The sequence below is a fragment of the Solanum dulcamara genome, chromosome 4 (assembly GCF_947179165.1).
Source record: "Solanum dulcamara chromosome 4, daSolDulc1.2, whole genome shotgun sequence".
NCBI classification, from domain to species: Eukaryota; Viridiplantae; Streptophyta; class Magnoliopsida; order Solanales; family Solanaceae; genus Solanum; species Solanum dulcamara.
The window spans coordinates 6,365,630-6,384,550 of NC_077240.1; the positions used below are offsets into that span (position 1 = coordinate 6,365,630).

General features: G+C 34.1%; 3 protein-coding genes across 3 annotated transcripts; all 3 read left to right on the plus strand.

Moving 5' to 3' along the window:
* Positions 1–2,188: 2,188 nt before the first annotated feature.
* On the plus strand, positions 2,189–5,112 carry LOC129885800 (actin-101). Its single transcript, XM_055960225.1, has 5 exons — positions 2,189–2,332; positions 2,897–2,966; positions 3,206–3,599; positions 3,834–4,447; positions 4,590–5,112. Exons 2-5 carry the CDS (start codon positions 2,907–2,909, stop codon positions 4,653–4,655), a joined length of 1,134 nt encoding a protein of 377 aa, XP_055816200.1. The 5' UTR covers positions 2,189–2,332; positions 2,897–2,906; the 3' UTR covers positions 4,656–5,112.
* A 103-nt stretch (positions 5,113–5,215) lies between these two features.
* Positions 5,216–11,136, plus strand: LOC129885798 (uncharacterized). The gene is made up of 2 exons (XM_055960224.1): positions 5,216–6,162; positions 9,753–11,136. Exon 2 carries the CDS (start codon positions 9,757–9,759, stop codon positions 10,933–10,935), a length of 1,179 nt encoding a protein of 392 aa, XP_055816199.1. The 5' UTR covers positions 5,216–6,162; positions 9,753–9,756; the 3' UTR covers positions 10,936–11,136.
* A 3,645-nt stretch (positions 11,137–14,781) lies between these two features.
* Positions 14,782–17,786, plus strand: LOC129884588 (WAT1-related protein At1g68170-like). Its single transcript, XM_055958875.1, has 7 exons — positions 14,782–15,393; positions 15,515–15,577; positions 16,025–16,141; positions 16,222–16,456; positions 16,747–16,905; positions 17,018–17,169; positions 17,335–17,786. Exons 1-7 carry the CDS (start codon positions 15,200–15,202, stop codon positions 17,582–17,584), a joined length of 1,170 nt encoding a protein of 389 aa, XP_055814850.1. The 5' UTR covers positions 14,782–15,199; the 3' UTR covers positions 17,585–17,786.
* Positions 17,787–18,921: the final 1,135 nt, after the last annotated feature.

Genomic DNA, 18,921 nt, shown 5'->3' on the forward strand with positions numbered 1-18,921 from the left:
AACACTTGTTCTAAAGGAAAACATCTTTTACCAGAAAAATAATATATTCTTAGGCGTCGTTTGACCCCAAATATTTTTTGGAAAAAAACTTTAAAAAACTTGGAAACTAGTGTTTGGCCATATAATTTGTTATTACTTGACAAATATATTTGGCAAACATCCCAAGTTCTCAAGTTTTAGAAAAAAACTAGAACTTGGAAACTTTGAAAGTTTTTAAAATTTAAAAATTATCCCAAATTTTTATATTATATAAAAACATCCATCATTTATTAATTCCAGCTAATATTTATCTACAACTTACATTATCAATATAGTCAACCAACACCATTAAATAACATTTAAAATTAAACGCTAGCTTAAAATTCAAAATTGAGATTTTTAATATAAAAGGCGAAAAATTTCATCGATCCCACTAGACTTAATTTAGGAATGTGCCAAGACAAGTTTTGATAAGAAGAAATGGTGGGCCGGCCAGGTAGACCAACCCACCGGCCTACGTTTAGAACCAAATAAGATTGACGTGGAAATTATTAAAACCACCTCAATATTCCACACTGGATGTCCACATTTTTTGGTTGGATTCTCTATTTCCTTTTCTAGGAAAGAAAAAGTTTTGCTTTCAAACTTTTACATATTTTATTTATATATGTATGCAAACTTAATTAATTACTCTCATTAATTTGAAAATTAAACTTTGGCAACATCATTTTTGAGGATGATTTATCAATTTTATAGACTTTACTAACACCCCCACATGTAAATAATTATGAAAAATTATGCCCAGTCAACAAAAACTGCAATAATCGTAATTTAATCTCTTCCTAATTTTCGTGTAGGAACAAAGAGAAACAGAATTAAGCAGCCTAAATATAGTTTTATAGTGTGGTCAACTAAATTACAATATGGTATACTCTATAATTTACAAGAGAAATAAGAGAGAAAAACAAATAAACTGAATTAAGCAGCCTAAACATGTATAGTTCATAGTTTGGTCAAAAAAAATAACATTGTGGTCTGTGGATGTACTCTAATACACCCCCCCCCCCCCGTCTCTCTAATTAATTTCCCAAGTTAACAATGATTTTAGCTCAAAAATGTTTATCCCAAAATGATTACCAGAATTTCAATATTCAATTTTTAACCATACCCTTAATATTAGAAAAGAATAAACAATATATAAGAAACATATGGTCAATCTATTTTTATTACCTCCTTTGTCCTAAAATACTTGTTATATTTAAGAACCGGTTGCTTGCCGTAGCAGAGTGGTTTGGCCATGCTGCTATTCGCCGTAGAAACGCTCAAGAGATTCGTACTTGAACGTCAAGATTTCTATCCAATTCATGCGGCAAATGTTTGTGGTGGAAAAAGTCAACAATAAAAAAAATAGAAAATAAAAAATTAGCTGGAAGAAGTTCATATCAAGATTGAAGAACTCAGTTTGATAGAACCAGGGTTAGCTAAAGACGATCCTTTATCCTCAAAGAATTAATTTCATAGCCTAGTTACATAGCAGGATCAGAGACTTTTGATGGAGAAAGTATCACAACTATGAAATCTGCTGTTCTGATCGATGTTCTGCTACTCGCTCTTGATGGTGTAATTATAGGAGGTGTTGTAGCTTTAAACTCTTTTTTAGAGATGTCAGCAAAAGTCTCATCTGGATAGTTGGTTCAGTAACCTTTCGAGAACTCAGATTGACGGGTAGTGAGATATGAGCTCATGTAGCACATGCTGGATTAATCGTATTCTAAACCAAATCAGAGAACCTATTTGAAGTAGCATGTGTGTAATTGTGATGATGAGAATAAAGTACTTTCCAGGAGTACTATATAAACTTTGACCTATATTTTAAAAGATATTTTTCCTTTTATATTACTATATGAGAAGAATTGAAAGTTATATTGAATATTTATCAGATAATTCTTGAATATATATTAAAGTGATCTAATTAAATGTAACCCTCAAGATTAGTCGAATCGATTATAAAAAGGAAAATATAACAATTATTTTGTGATAATAAAAATAAATAAAATAAATATATTTAATGTTTATTATTTTTTGAATGGACTTTAAAAAAAGTTAAAATTAATTTAAAAAATAGGATGGAGGGAGAAAAAGGACAGAAAGAGAGATGAGATGATTCTTTTGCCTGACTTTTTGTTAGCAGCCAAAAACATGCCACACTTTTATTTCATTTGGATTTCAATTTCATTTCATTCATACTCTTTCCCACCGCTTTAAATACACAAAACCGCAATTTTTTCTTCCTTCATTTTCAAGAACGCTTAAACCCTCCTCCTCCTTCTCTCTTACTTCTCCATAATCACTGGTACGTTCATTTTTTTGGGTTCTTCACAATTTTCTCTCTGTTAATCTCATTTCTCTCTCTCTCTCTCCTTTTTTCTTTATTACTAGTACTTGTTCTATGCCCAGAATTCCCTTTTCTTTATTTCTTGGTCCTTTTCTTTCCTTTTACTTTTCTGGGTATCTATAACTTGTTGATTGGTATGTTTACAAGTTAAATTTTAGAGGAGATACTGATCTGTAATTCAATTTGTAATACCAAGTAGACAGTTTTGTTGTTTGGGTTATCTTTATGAATGAAAGTTACTGCTCAATCTATTTTGAATGTTCTTGCTCCCGGAACAGCGTAGTTCTTAATTGATCATGATATTCCAGAAAATTAAAGATTTTAGGATGCCCAACGTTGTTTCTTGATAATTCTTGAGTGTATATCAGGCCCTTAGTTCTTTCTCTGTTTTCTTTTCCTTGTGTGTCTTCTTATTTTATAAATATAGTACATGCATGGCCTGTCTCTTACTTGCAAATATATGTCAATCATTCTTTGTTACATCTAGCTTGATATTTTTCACTAATTCCACCTTTTTTCTAGGTTTTAAAAGATGGCAGATGCAGAAGATATTCAACCCCTTGTCTGTGATAATGGAACAGGAATGGTTAAGGTTAGTTTGCAATTAATTAATTAAGCTGTGAATCTTCCCTCCTTCAGATGATATGATATTTTACTCTTATCAAAATTAGTAGTTTGGTTGTAACTCTTATGGCCAATCAGCTGTAAATTTCAAACAAATCTTTAATTGGTCCCCATTGATTTCCAAAATTTGTATTCTGGTCGTGATTATTAGGAATAGTTGTACTACTTCCCTTAATTAATGTGCTCATTTGACCTATTTTTCTACAGGCTGGATTTGCTGGTGATGATGCACCAAGGGCTGTTTTTCCTAGTATTGTCGGTCGACCTCGACATACCGGTGTTATGGTAGGGATGGGTCAAAAGGATGCATATGTTGGTGATGAAGCTCAGTCAAAAAGGGGTATTCTCACCTTAAAGTATCCAATTGAGCATGGAATAGTAAGCAACTGGGATGATATGGAGAAGATTTGGCATCATACCTTTTACAATGAGTTGCGTGTTTCTCCTGAAGAGCACCCTGTGCTACTTACTGAAGCACCCTTGAACCCCAAGGCCAATAGAGAGAAAATGACACAGATCATGTTTGAGACTTTCAATGTCCCTGCCATGTACGTTGCTATTCAGGCGGTCTTGTCTCTTTACGCCAGTGGCCGAACAACAGGTGCAACATGAGTCTTACCCTCTTTATACAACCAAGTTTTGATTAGTAAATTGATTATTTAACATTATCCATTGCATGATCTTGTCTTCATTCCAGCCTTTAATTTTCATGTATGGTTCTGATTTATGTAATTTTTATCCTCTCTATGGAGATGCTGCCTGATTGTTGCAATGTAATGATATGCTTTGAATTTTCATGTTATCCTTTCTAATCATGTTTTGGCCATCTCAACAGGTATTGTACTGGATTCTGGTGATGGTGTCAGTCATACAGTGCCAATTTATGAAGGTTATGCCCTTCCTCACGCAATTCTTCGATTGGATCTAGCTGGGCGTGATCTTACTGATTATCTGATGAAAATCCTGACTGAAAGAGGTTATTCATTCACCACTAGTGCTGAACGGGAAATTGTCCGCGATATGAAAGAGAAACTAGCATATGTTGCGCTTGACTATGAGCAAGAATTGGAGACTGCAACGAGTAGCTCTGCTGTTGAAAAAAGCTATGAGTTACCAGATGGTCAGGTGATTACCATTGGAGCAGAGAGGTTCAGATGCCCGGAAGTCTTATTCCAGCCATCACTTGTGGGAATGGAAGCTGCTGGAATCCATGAAACAACTTACAATTCCATCATGAAGTGTGATGTAGACATCAGAAAGGATCTTTATGGCAACATTGTCCTCAGTGGTGGAACGACAATGTTTCCTGGTATTGCTGATCGTATGAGCAAGGAAATTACCGCTCTTGCTCCCAGCAGCATGAAAATCAAGGTGGTGGCGCCTCCTGAACGGAAGTACAGTGTCTGGATTGGAGGGTCTATCTTAGCTTCTCTCAGCACCTTCCAACAGGTAATACATAACATAACAACGTGTAGCACACACTATTACAGTGCTTGCACGTTTCCTCAAATGCTTGCTTTGTAGAGCTGTATGTATTCATTAAATTTTTAGGTGGGATGGTTGCTGATTTTGTTTCTTTGAACTACTGCAGATGTGGATAACAAAGGGTGAATATGATGAATCTGGTCCTTCTATTGTTCACCGGAAATGCTTCTAAGTTGATCGATTAGGAGGAGTTCAATATTCTCATTATCTGCTTCAACAGTTCGGTCGGAGTTCTGAGCAGCACGACGTTGTTAAAGTTGGAATGTTTTGAGTTCATAAAGATGAAGGTTTATAATAGGGTGTAAGCTTTTAGATCGTACCCTATCTTTTCTTAATGTCGTTTTGAGTGTTAGTGTTACTACTGTTTTAGGTGTTTAGAGGCGAGTTCTTTTCCTCCTTGCTTTTAATAATCTCCATGTTTTTCTGGATTTTTGGATTGTTTTTTCTGTGTATATTTCTTATGCTGAGTAACGTCAGTTTCATGGCTTAAAAATCTTTGGTATATGCCTGGTCTCTGTATCGTCTCAAGCTTTATACTATGAGAGGCATAATAGTGGCGGAATCAAATTTTTTACTAAGTGGATTCAAAATATAAAGAAATAAACGTACAAGAATTCAAGAGGATTCAATATCTAACTTGTAGATATAGGGTAATTTTTGGTGATTGATATATCTCGTTGAACCCCTTAGCTCTGCCACTGCTGATACGAGTCATATGGTTGGCCTCATAATGATGGCAAAAAGTTTCATATAATTAAGATTAACGTTTAGTTTGAGTCACAAGGGAAACTATAATTCTTGCGATAATCACTTGGAAAAAATAAAACAGAAGAACTTTGTGTAAGCACTTTATATTTGAAGCTTCAACTCGACATCTCTGGTGTGAAGGATTAGAAATACAACCTTGCGCAATTTTTCCTACTTTTTTAAAAAGGACTAATCAAATTCGTCAGAAGGAGCATAGGTTAATTTGGGCTCCACGTGCCAGATTTTTGTAGCTTTGTTTTGCCTTAAACGAGATGCGCTAAATTTTTGGGTGTTCACCTTCCACCCCAAGATTTCGCTAAATATTTTAGTGGGAAAAATTTGAAGCGTTGATGGAGGATGTGTGGTTAATCTTTCCATATCATCTCCTTTTACTTTATTTTGCTCAAAACAGGTTTTCTCGTGTTCTCTCAATTCAAAAGGTTCAATTTTTAATTCAAAATCGTGATACAAAGTTGTGGGGCTGCTGTAATCTTTTGGTTTCTTAATGGGGTTCTTCTGTTCTTGAATCAACAAACCTCCCTCGGGTGCTAATTTTTAAGGTTTGCTAGTAGACTCATGCTGTTGGTTTTTCGATTTCAGCTTACTGCAAGATGCTGAAATATTTCCAATTGTATGTCAAATTTCGGTTCTTGCTTTGAAATGAGGGGTAGGGTTTGGAAAAATATGCAAGTGATGATGATAAATCTAGTAGTTCGGGAGAAAATTCTTAGGCATAATGTATGTGGTGAGATGAATAAGAGTTGGTATGTTAGCTATGTTGCACCACTTGTGAGATTATACGGGGTATTATGTTGTTGTTGTATTTTGAAGGAATCCGTACTCATTCTTACAGTTTTGACATCTGTATGCAGAAGCAAATTAAATTTTCCCTGTGACATGGGATGACAGCATATAAGATGGAAGAGAAGAAGGTGAGACTTCTAGTTTCCACTGTTTCATACATTGGAGAGTGTATTGCTTAGGACTTGAGCTGTACTGGAATTAAGCAAGTCTCTAAATTTACCCAATAAATAGAATTGGAAGACTGTTTCAAAGGCCATGTCTTAGATAGATGCTGAACATCCACCTCTTTGGACTTGGCCGAGCCTTCTGATGAATCTATATAAAGATTTTGAGCTCAAAGCAGTTGTTTCACCACAAAATATTTCCGTCAAAACAGGAATAGATTGTACCTATCCCATGTATTGACTCTTCAATGTATTTGACCTTCCTGTAGTCCTCATGACCTTGAAAGTTGCTAGGCTGGACGATCAAAAGCAATGCATCAGATATAGTCATCCACTAGATATAGATTCTAATATTCCATGATTGTCCTAAAGGAAGAAGGAACTAGCGGAAGCACTTGAATTTATGACCTCCCAAGCCTTAAGACTAGAGAAAATGTGCCCATTATCCTGTGGAGAAGCAGCAATGTGACTCTGAAGGTCAACCAGATTGAGTATTTGGATCTCTGAAGGCTGAGACAGGGAAGTGGGTGCATGAGGTTTGAACAATAAGTTGATGCACATTCAAGTGAACTGTGAGTGAGCTGGCCTTTTTCATTCAGATGCCATATGCGTGCTTCCTTCTTCATTATCTCCCTTTTGCTCTGGATATGGACGGAAGTAGATTATTTATCAAAAAAAGAAGTGAACTAACTCGCTACTCTGGTCTCATCAGATGCACGTTAGAGTTGTTGTATTAAGAATGTGGTACCAAATGGCTTAAACTTCTTTTGTGACCATCTGAGGGTAGAGCTTCAACAGAATGTGCTTTTCATCAGTATGAATGTGTTTTAAGTGCCTAATGCTTTCATGCATGATATAGGATCATAGAACAAAGCATTCAAGCTCTTGTTTATTTATCTTATTGTTTTCCAGTCACTTATGTTATTGGTTTGTTAAGATATAATTTATAAGCTGTAAAATTTGTAAAATTTCCAGTTACTCCTGTGTTTTTGTTCCTATAGTTGAATTACTGTCTACCATCTTCGCTACTGTGACCTAAACTCACTACCTGTGTCTCTCTTTTTCTTCCCTCCCCTCTGGTTGATTTCTTTTTTCTTTTAAATGCTGATTAGTTTCTCTGTTATCTTCCCTTTTTGTGCACTGAAGGATTTCCTGTTCATTCACCATAGGACATCATACACACTTTTGAATGGCATTAGATCATCACTATGTAGCTCCTTTCGATGTTAGAGGTTTGGTCCATGTCCCCCTCAAACTTTGTGTACCTTTTTGTGGATGAATAGACGTGGTAGGGGTCAAGCCTAACCCACACACACCTAGGCTCACAACTTTTAGTGATGGCTTAATTAAAAATAATAATTCAGTGGCACTCCAAGAAATGAAACAGAGGAGACATAAATGGTAAGCAGGACAAAAAAATAAGTTAAACAATTATAGGGATCGTGAACTTCTTGAGGGAAGATTACTCAATTACTGAACTACATCATTCCCTGTGGTGCATCCTGTTGATAACATTACATTTTTTGTATAATGACTAAAGTTCCTGGTTGAGATGTCATTACTTGGATGGTGATAGTAGCCACTACGGCAATTTTTGAAGCGATGCCCCCTCGCCCCCCACCTCCCTCTCTCTCTTACACACACAGATTTGATAATTGAAACCTTTTCCTCACCTCTACACCTCATATCTCTGACAAAGTTGTTTATCCATTTATATCTTTATTATCTACTGGTTTGTTTTAATCATGTTCAGATAAATTTGGGGAATAAAAGTTGAGAAAGGTAAAATTAAGAAATGAAAGAAATTCTGGTATGGGTATATGCAGAGAAATATATGGGAGAAGCAAAAGGAAAGATGAACAGCTGTTAAAAGCAACGGCTTATACACACATTGAGAGCCAGTAGGCACTACTTGTCGCCTCTACTAAATTTATCAAAGGGTGCATTTAAGATTGATATTATACGTTCCAAATTTATTATTTGCCTTAGTGGTAAATTGAAGTTGAGAACAATTTTATCCACTTGGTTGTGAGTTGATATAAATGTACTCCGTCTGAAATCATTCTCCAGACAATGTGATACAACCCAGGGAGAACCACACCCCAAAAGCTAGCTATTAATGTGGGAGATCCCAAGGTTGTATAAGCCCCACATCAGCCCTCCATTTAACCGATATGAGACTTCTTTTGCAATAGGATTATAACACAATGTTGTGGGTTTTTGAAGTAGTCTATTTTTTTAGGTTGGAAAAACACTTTAGGGAGAGACTCGTGGGTTGGGGAGGGGGGGAGGCGGGAATCCCCAGATTGTATATGGCATTTATTTTTTCAAGATTCCTATGCTACATATTTGAACTCACAACTCACACTCTCATATATTGGATTAAGTGAGCTGATGTGTGTAAGCATTGTCACTTTAAACCACTTGTTGCTTCCATTGTCCAGTTGTCATCAGCATACGAACCTCATTTCTATATAAAGTTTTCTTCTTCCTAGGCGATCAAAACAAGGTGTTTCACGAAGCGCTCAGTAGTCCCTTAATGTATGTGCCGCCTCCTTAGAAGTAATCAAGATCTTATATTTTAAAGGCTTGAAAGATTTACTTTCTATTACTTAGTAAATTCATCTTTTTTTGCTTTGTATCTGCATTGGTATGATAGAAGTCGCGGTATTTATTTTACTCAAGATTGGGTTTCTTTACCAGGTGTTCTACCTGTGGCTTCAGGAGGTATTCACGTTTGATGTGTTTGAATCAATTCTTTCCCTTTCTTGTTAGTTCTTCATAACTAGGAATGTTTCTTGTAGTTTTATTGTTTCCATCGAAATAACATGAGTTTTTTTTTTTGGTAAGTTAACGATTAAAGTTTTATGTACTTTGTATTCTACGTCTCCTAGCCCCAGTACCCCCTTTTCTAGTTGCAGATCTAGTAAAATCGAGAATCTACTTTTTTGCATGTTTTGTTATGCATGAACTTAATCTTGCGAACTTGTATACCCATTCTTCGATGAATGAGCAAAATCATATGATTTTTTTGACTTAATTAATGGATATACTGTTTCTGCTTCCTTATCAGTAGCAGCAGCATTAATCTTGCAATCCCTTGTCCTTCGATTCATGTTACTACCTGTTGTTTCTTGTGCTTCGATTATCACGTTATTTGGCTCTTGATTCTATTCCATTTCTCTGAATGCTATGTAATGCTTTCCTTATTATTTACTATGAAATCTTTGATTCCGTATTTTTCTTTTCTACTGGATTTGATATGCATTATTTGAGCCGAGGGTCATTTGAAAACAATTTCTCTACCTCCACGAGGTAGGGGAAAGATCTGGTACACTCTACCTCCCCAAACCCCACCTGTGGGATTACACTGAGTATGTTGTTGTTGTACTTTATTAATGGAGAGTGATGATTCATATAGCCAACCCCAACTTACTTGAGATTGAGGTGTAGTTGTTTACTTTAGTATGTTTCTGCTCTATTAATGTGAAACATAGATTCATCGCCTTGCTTTTTATGACTCCAGGATTAATTGGACATCTCTATTTGTTCAGGTCAATGCAAGTTAATCACCATCTAGCTGGTTACCCTAACCAGGGTCCAGTGGTTCTTATGCAGCATGCTCCACAAGTGATGTCCTTTGGTGTAAGAAACATGGAAGGCATCCCCCAAGAAATGCAGTTGCTTGATTCTGTCAGCCTCAATAGAGTTGAGTTGCCTGAAGCGTATCATGAGGGTTTGAATGATTTTAGAGAAGTCTCTGGACATACTGGAGTGAAGCAGCCAGTGTATCATCGTATGAAATGGTCATATGACATGGTTAAACTTTTGATTACTGCTCTTTCTTACATCGGAGAAGATGCTTTGTCCAATGGATTTTTTGTCAAGAAGGGTAAATGGAGGACCATTTCCTGTGTTATGGCTGAAAGAGGTTATTGTGTGTCACCTCAGCAATGTGAGGATAAGTTTAATGATCTGAACAAAAAATTCAGGAGACTGAATGAAGTACTTGGGAGAGGTACTGCATGTAATGTTGTGGAGAACCCTGTGCTTCTGGAAAGGATGGACCTATCTTACGATTTGAAAGAGGAAATGAGCAAGATTATAGGTAGCAGACAGTTGTTCTATGAAGAAATGTGCTCATACAACAATCGGAATAGATTATTCCTTCCCCATGATCCGGAGGTTCAGCAATCTGTGTTTTGGGCTCTGAGAGGTAAATACAAGTATGAAACTGGAAGCATGTCGCAGGATTTGCCTTTGAAGAGGAAGATAGGAGGAGAAGAAAGAGTTTCTAATATGGCCTGTGCATCTCTGGACTATACCACTAGAGCAGATCTGAATTTGGTGCAGGATATGCCTGCAAAAAGGAAAGTAGGAGGCGAAGAAAGAAATCTGTATATGGGCCGTTCATCTCTGAATGGTACCACTACATTAGATCCAGATCCAAATGTGCTTTATCCTATTAGCAATGGGATTCACTTTTCTATGAACAATAAGGAGAAAGAAATACAGGATGAGCAAATTCTTCCTCGGTTACTACAATTGGAAGAACAAAAGCTACAGATTCAGGCTCAAATTCTAGAATTGGAGAAGCAGAGGTTCGACTTCATGAATTCCTGCAGTAAAGAAGACAGGAAGCTACAAAAGATGCAGCTGGAGAATGATTTTATCAAGCTTGAGAATAAGCAACTGATGCTTGAACTCAAGCGTGGTGGAAAGCAGCGTTTTAACTGAATCATGTAGCAGTGTTGCAGTTTATGTGGTCTGTACTTTTCTGTCTTTAAACTTTCAATGTTTATTTTCTCTTCTTGTTCGTGTTTTCTATCTTTTGGTGTAGTATGTGCAAACTTTTAACCTCGTCTTGTTCGGCCTTATGACTGTACCATTACTCTGTTGGCACTAATTGAGGCTACTTTATTTATGATGTGTTTGATACTTCCATTTTGTTTCCTGCTTCTACACCTATATGATAGGTGATTACTGAAAACTCCTTTTCCATGCCTTCTAACCTATGAGACCCTGTAACCAACTTTACTTTCCAAGCAAATCTTTTTCTGTGTAGTTTAAAGTTGAAGACTGAAATGTAGTGTGTGTGAACAAACAAATATGAAAAGAGTTTTTTAAAAAAAGATGAAGAGAACAACAATTATATGAAACACCAAAGTATAAGATACTTCAAAAAGAATATCCACCTGAAAAAATCCATGCAAGTCTTCCTATATGTTTTTGCTACAATTTTTCCTTAAGATCCTCATGTAAACAACCAAAAAAACAGAGGCATTATATCATTGAAGCTCTGCTTGAAAATTAGAGTCTCATGTTGATTTCTCTTCAGCAGCAGCTGGTTGTTTAGCATCAGTTTCATCTGATACCTTTGCTGCTTCTGGTTTTTCGTCTCTGCTTTTCAAGCTCTTCTCATCTTTAACTGATGACTCCTTTGCTGCTTCACTATGTACCATTCATTTTCAAGGTATATTCAATATTTTACAACTCCAAACTGAAAATAGAACTATTGCTATCGACAGACGGAGTCAGGATTTGAACTTTATGGGTTCAAAATTCTAGGATAGCAATATCATACGTTAGTGACTGAATCTCGAGTTTCATTTTTGTACATAGTGAATTTCTAAGTACAGATTCGTAGATAACCTTCTAGCTCCGCCCTTGTATTGCCATATTTTGTAATAATCTTATGTTATACTCATTAGACCAGAAATCAATTACATTTTTATTTTTATTTTCACAACGGAAAAGAGCAAAAAATATCCCTGAAATATAGGAAAAGGTTTAAAAATACCCTTCATCCACATTTTGGTCTAAAAATACCCTTCTACTCATCTTTTTGGTCTAAAAATACCCTCCCATCCATCTTTTTGGCTAACTTTAACCCTTGAAACTAACAACCCTTTTTTTATTTTTTATTTTTTAAAAGTATTTATCATATGTCATTTTTTTATTGGATGAAATAAAAATCCCACCTCCACTAAATTTTTTTCATAATTTATCTTAGCAAAAAAAATATACCTCTTCAAGACCATAATTTCTTTTTTAAAAAATCTAATAGTTTTTATTGCTATAACTTTTTCTTCTTATTTTTTTATAAAGTTTTTTTGAGATCATGAAGAAGAATATTGTTTTGATTCGGATAAATTATGGAAAAAAATATTTAAAAAATAGTTTTTTTCTGCAATTTTTTTAAAAATTTTGGTTTTTTATGGTAACAATCATGTATATTGTTTTGGTTTGGATAAATTATGAAAAAAATTTTGAAAAACTTATTTAAAAAATCTTTTTAGTTATACATATTATTATACAAGATAGTTTTACAATAACTATCTAAACACTGTCTTGTAATAGAAAAAAAATTATTTATTTATTTTTTACTATCTTGTAATAACTAAAAAATAATTTAGTTATAGGTATAACTAATTTTTTTTTAGTTATTTTATTTATATGTATTGTAAAAAAATAAGTATTATTAAACAGTAAAGAAAAATCAAGCCAAGAACAAAAACAAATCTAGTCTTTTTTTTTAGTTAATCGAATAAAAAAAATCCTAGTCTTGTTTATTAATGTAGCTTTTAAGAAAAAAATTGTAGGTGGAGGGGTATATTATTTTTGGTTTAGATAAATTATGAAATTATTTTAGTGGAGGTGGAATTTTTATTTCATTCAATAAGAAAATGACACATGATAAATATTTTTAAAAAATAAAAAATAAAAAGAGGGTTGTTAGTTTTAATGGTTATATTTAGCCAAAAAATTAAATGGAATGATAATTTTAGACTAAAAAGATAAGTAGAAAGGTATTTTTAGATCAAAACACGGATGAAGGATAATATTTTTAAACTTTTATTACGTATTTTTGACCCTTTTCCGTTTTCATAACTTTGCTTAAGTTGATTGTCATCTATATGAATCTCCAATGTACATTTAAACTAGTTATTGATTTGAAATTTGATTATTATATTGCTAAATTCATATATGATTATATATTTATACCTCAGTGATCAATGATCCAAGAGAACTGGATTTTTCAATATCCTCAGCGACCTTCTCATCTTCCAGCTCCTTTTCTCCATCTTCTCTGTTGACCTGCTTGTCAACGGCCGTCACCTCCGGGGCAGTGGTGGTGGTGGTCTCATCCTCCTTTGGTTTCTCCGGCAGAGGAGCTGCCGCGGCGTCAGCCTTGATGTCCTTTGGTACACTAGCACAAGCTCCCGATTTCTCTCTTTAGGGAGAAAATTTGAGTGTTGAAACGAACTCTTAATGTTCCTTTCTCACAAATTTAAATACAATGGAAAAAGAAAGGTGGAAAATATAATTGATGAATATGTTTTGCTCCAAATAAAAATATTACACATATACAAGGGGAACATGAAATATATATTAGAGGTAATTCCGATTTTCTATCTCTTTCAAAGAAAGTTTTAAGGAAAGTAAATTTTCAATTTATGGAATGTTATCAATCACAATCACAAAAATAATTTGCTCTCCTTTCCGTGTTTGGACCTCATTTATGGTCACGCAAAATTGGAAAATGCATGTATTTGTAACAAAAGAGAATTTATATTAATGTCGTATACACTCTGCTTTGCAATAACATGTGGTAGTATAATACTGCATAAATTGATCTCACAAATTTGGCATTATGGTTACTATTGTAGTTTTACAAAATTGAAAATAGATTTGCAAGCAATTAACATTGTGAAGGTAAGAGAGATTTTTCTCATAACTTGGTTTAAAGTAGAACATGTCAAAAATAAAGTAGGTAAAGAAAATACAGAAGTGAAGAAATCATATTAAAAAGTGAAATAATGGAGCAGAGAACAGTAGCAATAATAAATAATATGGTCAACAAAGCCCAAAAAATAATAAAATCAAAGAATAAGATAGTAAGAGAGTAATGAAAGCAATACCGATAAGAAAACTAGATAATGCTGGATTACCTACTAACCTTTTATCATAGTATTCGATCTCAAATCGTCTTATCTAAGGTTATGTCCCTAGTAAGTTGCAGTTGACATGCCCTGTTTAATCACTTCTCTCCAATACTTCTTTAGTTCACTATAGCTAGCTAACCTCTCACACCTCCTCACTAGGGCGCTTGTGTGTATCTCCTCTTTACATGTCCAAATCTTTTCAGTCTGAGATTCACCGCCCACTTTCCTCACTCGGGTCTTGGCTCCATATCATATATGTCCTTATTCGCCAAACATATTCTTCATAGAACCCCTGAGATTTAATTTGTCATAATCTTTTTCTAAATCAATGAACATATGTAAGTTCCTCTCCTCTCCCTATAGCTACTCCATAAATCTCTCACATGAATCAAAATTAGTTCTCGCGAAAATAAACACAACCCTCCTCATCCTCATATCTTCATCACCCTCTCCTAAACATTATAATTACGAACTGACAAATAATATTGGTTCCGTAATAATAAATAATATTATGGTAAGTCATTTAATAATGAACAAATTTGAGTAATAAATCATTAAAAAATTTAATTACAAAAACAGAATTTGACGGTCAAACTTCTTTACTTACCTGGTGTCTCTCCGTTTTCACCTCTGTCATTTACGTCATGCATGATTTCATTCATGTAAAAAAAAAAAAGAGAAGAAAAAGCAACAAAATAAATACATACAGTTGTGAAAATATAACTTTTTATCCATACATGTGTATTCTTTTTTTCCTCTTTTCTCGTGATTTTCTCTAACAATTTTTCATCAATCCCCCAAAAGCCAAAAATCTCTTCTAAACATTTTTTTGCCTAATTTTTAGTAAAATCTTTTGATTTTTCATCCTTGTAGCTTAATCTATCTGCATGCAAAACAAGAACGTTTGAAGAAGAGGAGGGTTTATCTTTCTTGCTTTCTTGGTTTTGTGTTTATTCCTCTAATTCAAGAAAACCATTTTTTTTTGTTTATTTGTTGCCCTCAAGCTTTTTAAAAATTTTGGGTTCTTGAGAGAGTGAATAGAGCAGAGAAGATTAATGGAAAATTTATGGAATGTGTTGCATGGAATGAGGCCACTTTTGCTTATGATTATGGGGCAAATGATACTTGCAGGAATGAATATTGTGTTCAAACTTGCAACCAGTGATGGCATGAATTTTAGTGTTTTGATCTTTTATCGCTCTCTTTTCGCCTCTGTTTTCATGGTCCCTTTAGCATTCTTCATTGAAAGGTTCAATCTTTAATTCAATAACTTGTATTTATTGTGTGTTGGGGGTGGGGGGACATGGATTTTTCTATGTAATGCTTACTTTCTTGGAATGAGGGGATGGTTCTAATTTTTGTTGTTTCAGGGGAAAAAGAGTCGAGCTAACAAAGATGGTTTTATTTCAAGGATTTCTGTGTGGTCTACTTGGGTAAGTTGTTCTATCTTCTTTTGTTTTACACTTTTCTATTGGTTTCAAATTCTTTAAGTTGATGCATCTACTTGTTCAGTTTTCAGTTCAAGAATGAAACAGTGTTTGGTCATAGGTTTCTTGATGCTTCAGTTCTTATGTAATGTACTCCCTCCGTTTCAATTTGTTTGTCTAGTTTTGACTTGACTCGGAGTTTAAGAAAGTAAGGAAGACTGATAAATCTTGTGGTCTTAAATATGTAGAATGTATTGAATGTCTTTTAATCTTGTGTTGTTGAACATGTAATGTAAAAAGTTGAAATTAAAGAGTTGTTTAAAAAAAACCGACATTCTTTTTGGAACGTGCTAAAAAGTAAGGTAAGACATAAATTGAAACGAATGGAGTAAAGGTTTTTGTGGGCAATTTGATACATAAGAAATTATAGTGAAAGGGAGATTTTTGTTGCAGGGGATCATTAGGCCAAAACATGTACCTGCAAAGCTTGGTCTACACATCACCAATTTTTATCTCAGCCATGTTCAATCTCATCCCTGCCATTACCTTTATTGTTGCCATCATATTGAGGTATTTTTTGCAAGGATCGTCAACTTTATTAGTTTCATTAATTTCAAATAAATGAGGTAGTATTGTTGTGCATTGATCAGGTTAGAGAGGTTGGGTTGGCATTCACCAGCAGGTAAAGCAAAGGTATTTGGGACGATCGTTTGCATCAGTGGAGCAATGCTCCTATCACTCTACAAAGGGCCAGAGATAAATATGGGGAGAACAAACATAAACTTGTTGCATTCCCCAAAACATAAGGGAGAAAGTAAACCTTTAATAGGTGCCTTTCTTGCCATAGCTGGTTGTACTTGCTATGCGCTATTGTTGATTGTTCAGGTGAGTTAGGGATGAACAATGATGCTTTGTGACTTGTGTTTTGTATTACTCTGTCTCACTATGCGTAATTTTAAAAGAATTTTGTAATGTTTTAAAGTTATAGATGTTCATTTAGCACTAGCGATAAGTTTTGTGCTGGTGGGAGGTAGTAGGTAGCCGTGATAAGTTAACCATTGTTCAGAATGTGTTAAACAATATAGGAGAGATGTAGTAGTTAAGCAAAATACCAAAAAACTGAATTTTAATCAAAACAATATGTTTACCAATCTATGTGTTTTCTGTATGTACAGGCTAAGGCAGCTAAGCGATATCCATGCCCTTATTCATTCACTGCTCTACTGAATGTAATGGCAGCAGTTCAATGTTTTGTTGTTGCAGTAGTTGTGGAAGGAGATTGGAATCAATGGAAATTGGGATGGAACATTAGACTTCTTGCTTCAGCATATACGGTATGTGCTGATGAGAATAAATCATTTCTTTTCTTCATTAGAACTCGTAGTTAAAATTGAAATTGAAGTGTAAAAAGGATGATCTTCTCATACTGTTGAAGTTGTGTTTCAGGGGATATTTTGTTCTGGAGTACTGTTTACTATCATTGCATGGGTTGTCCGGATGAAAGGCCCGGTATATGTATCCATTTTTAACCCTTTGATGCTTGTGATGGTGGCAATTACTGGATACTTGTTCATGGGAGAGAAGTTGTTCGTCGGAAGGTATGTGATTTAATTTTTCCCTTTCCTACACAGTTTTTCAGTCACTTCTAGCTTAGCTAAAAACCCCAAAAAGTGAAAATGTAATGCCTATTGGCCTAGTTCTAGCATGTTTATACATTTGATACGAAAGTCTAAATGAGTTTATTCTAATGTTGTGCACTGCAGCATCCTTGGATCAGTCGTGATAGTGTGTGGACTATATGTTGTCTTGTGGGGAAAAGATAAAGAAATCAAGAAAGTCAGCCAGTTGGTACCGGATAAAGAAGAGATTGACATAAAATCTAATTCATCGCGTAAAGGCAGTAGCCATGGTGGTAGTAGCAAAAGGGAGGAAAAAGAAGAAGAACAAGAAGAGAATAAGAGGGATTCACAGGTTGGTTCTGAAATATTAGGAGGTATTTACATTTATCACTAAAAGATGATGGACTATAATGTATCATCAAGAATTGATAAAACAAGAAATACCATTCAGAAGAAGTTTTGTGTCGATTACATGACAAGCTAGAACTAGCTAAGCCATTTTGTTCATGTTGTTTTCTTTTTCTTTTTCTTTTTCTTGTCGAGAATTGACAAAAAATGCATTCCAATTAAGAGGAAAAAAACATTTTTTCTTGTGATGGTAGATATCTATTTGCTCAACTTTATATATACAAGTTTAAGACATTTAAAGTTGAATGACATAAATGTCAATTGAAACCACGAGCATGTTTATATCTTATGCCTTTTACTTACTATCTAATTCTATTTTATTCATTCATTAATCAGAGTGATCAACCCAATCCATTTCCAGTTACAGTATTAACGGACATGGGCAAAGAAAATAGGAAAAACTACATGATATAGCAAACATCAATATATATTTGATATAAATAGCTATAGTTTAATTTTTTTATATTATATGGATATAATTAAATATTAAATAGCAAAATTAATTATACACAAATAATTATTTATTTAAAATTGTATATGTAATTAAGAAAATATTTAACAGCAAAACAATTAATGCACACCTAATCAATTAATGCATTTAATTTTGTTGGGTTGTCCAATGTATTAAATTTTTGTTTAGCAACACGGGTATTCACATATATATGATATAGGTGTATTCATAAGGTTAATGCATTTAAATTGTTGTGTTCATAAGCTAGACTGGCATACTTTACCTTGTTTGATATATTAGTACGTTAAGTTCTATATGTACCCTTGATATATTAATACATTAAGATATATAAATACTTTTATTCATTTGAAATCAAAGCATTCATATGTTAGTATATTTGAATATAATTGGATACTATTTTTGTGTTATGTTCTAGTTTAGATGGCCAAATAGTTCAGGCATATAAATGTATCCTTGGTAAAGATGGCAATTGGGTGGGTTGGGTCAAATTTGGACGAGTCATAATGAGTAAGACAACAATTGAGTCAAGACCCAATCCAACCCAACCCAACCCAAATTAGTTTGGGTCAAAATGGGTTAGGTAATTGGGTTATATAACGGGTCAAGACCTAACTCAACCCATTTTTTACTAAGCTTAATTATTTTATTTATTCTTTTAAACTATGTTAGTACCTAATAAAATGATATTTTTTCTTTATTATGGCTATATATAATACATCAAATTAAAAAAAAGTTTTTTAAAAATATTTCGTAAGATTTCTAATGAGCCAATTTGGTTACATATCGACCCAATTTTTAATAGGTTGAGTTAATGAATGGACAGGTCAATAACCAAGTCAAATTTAAATGGG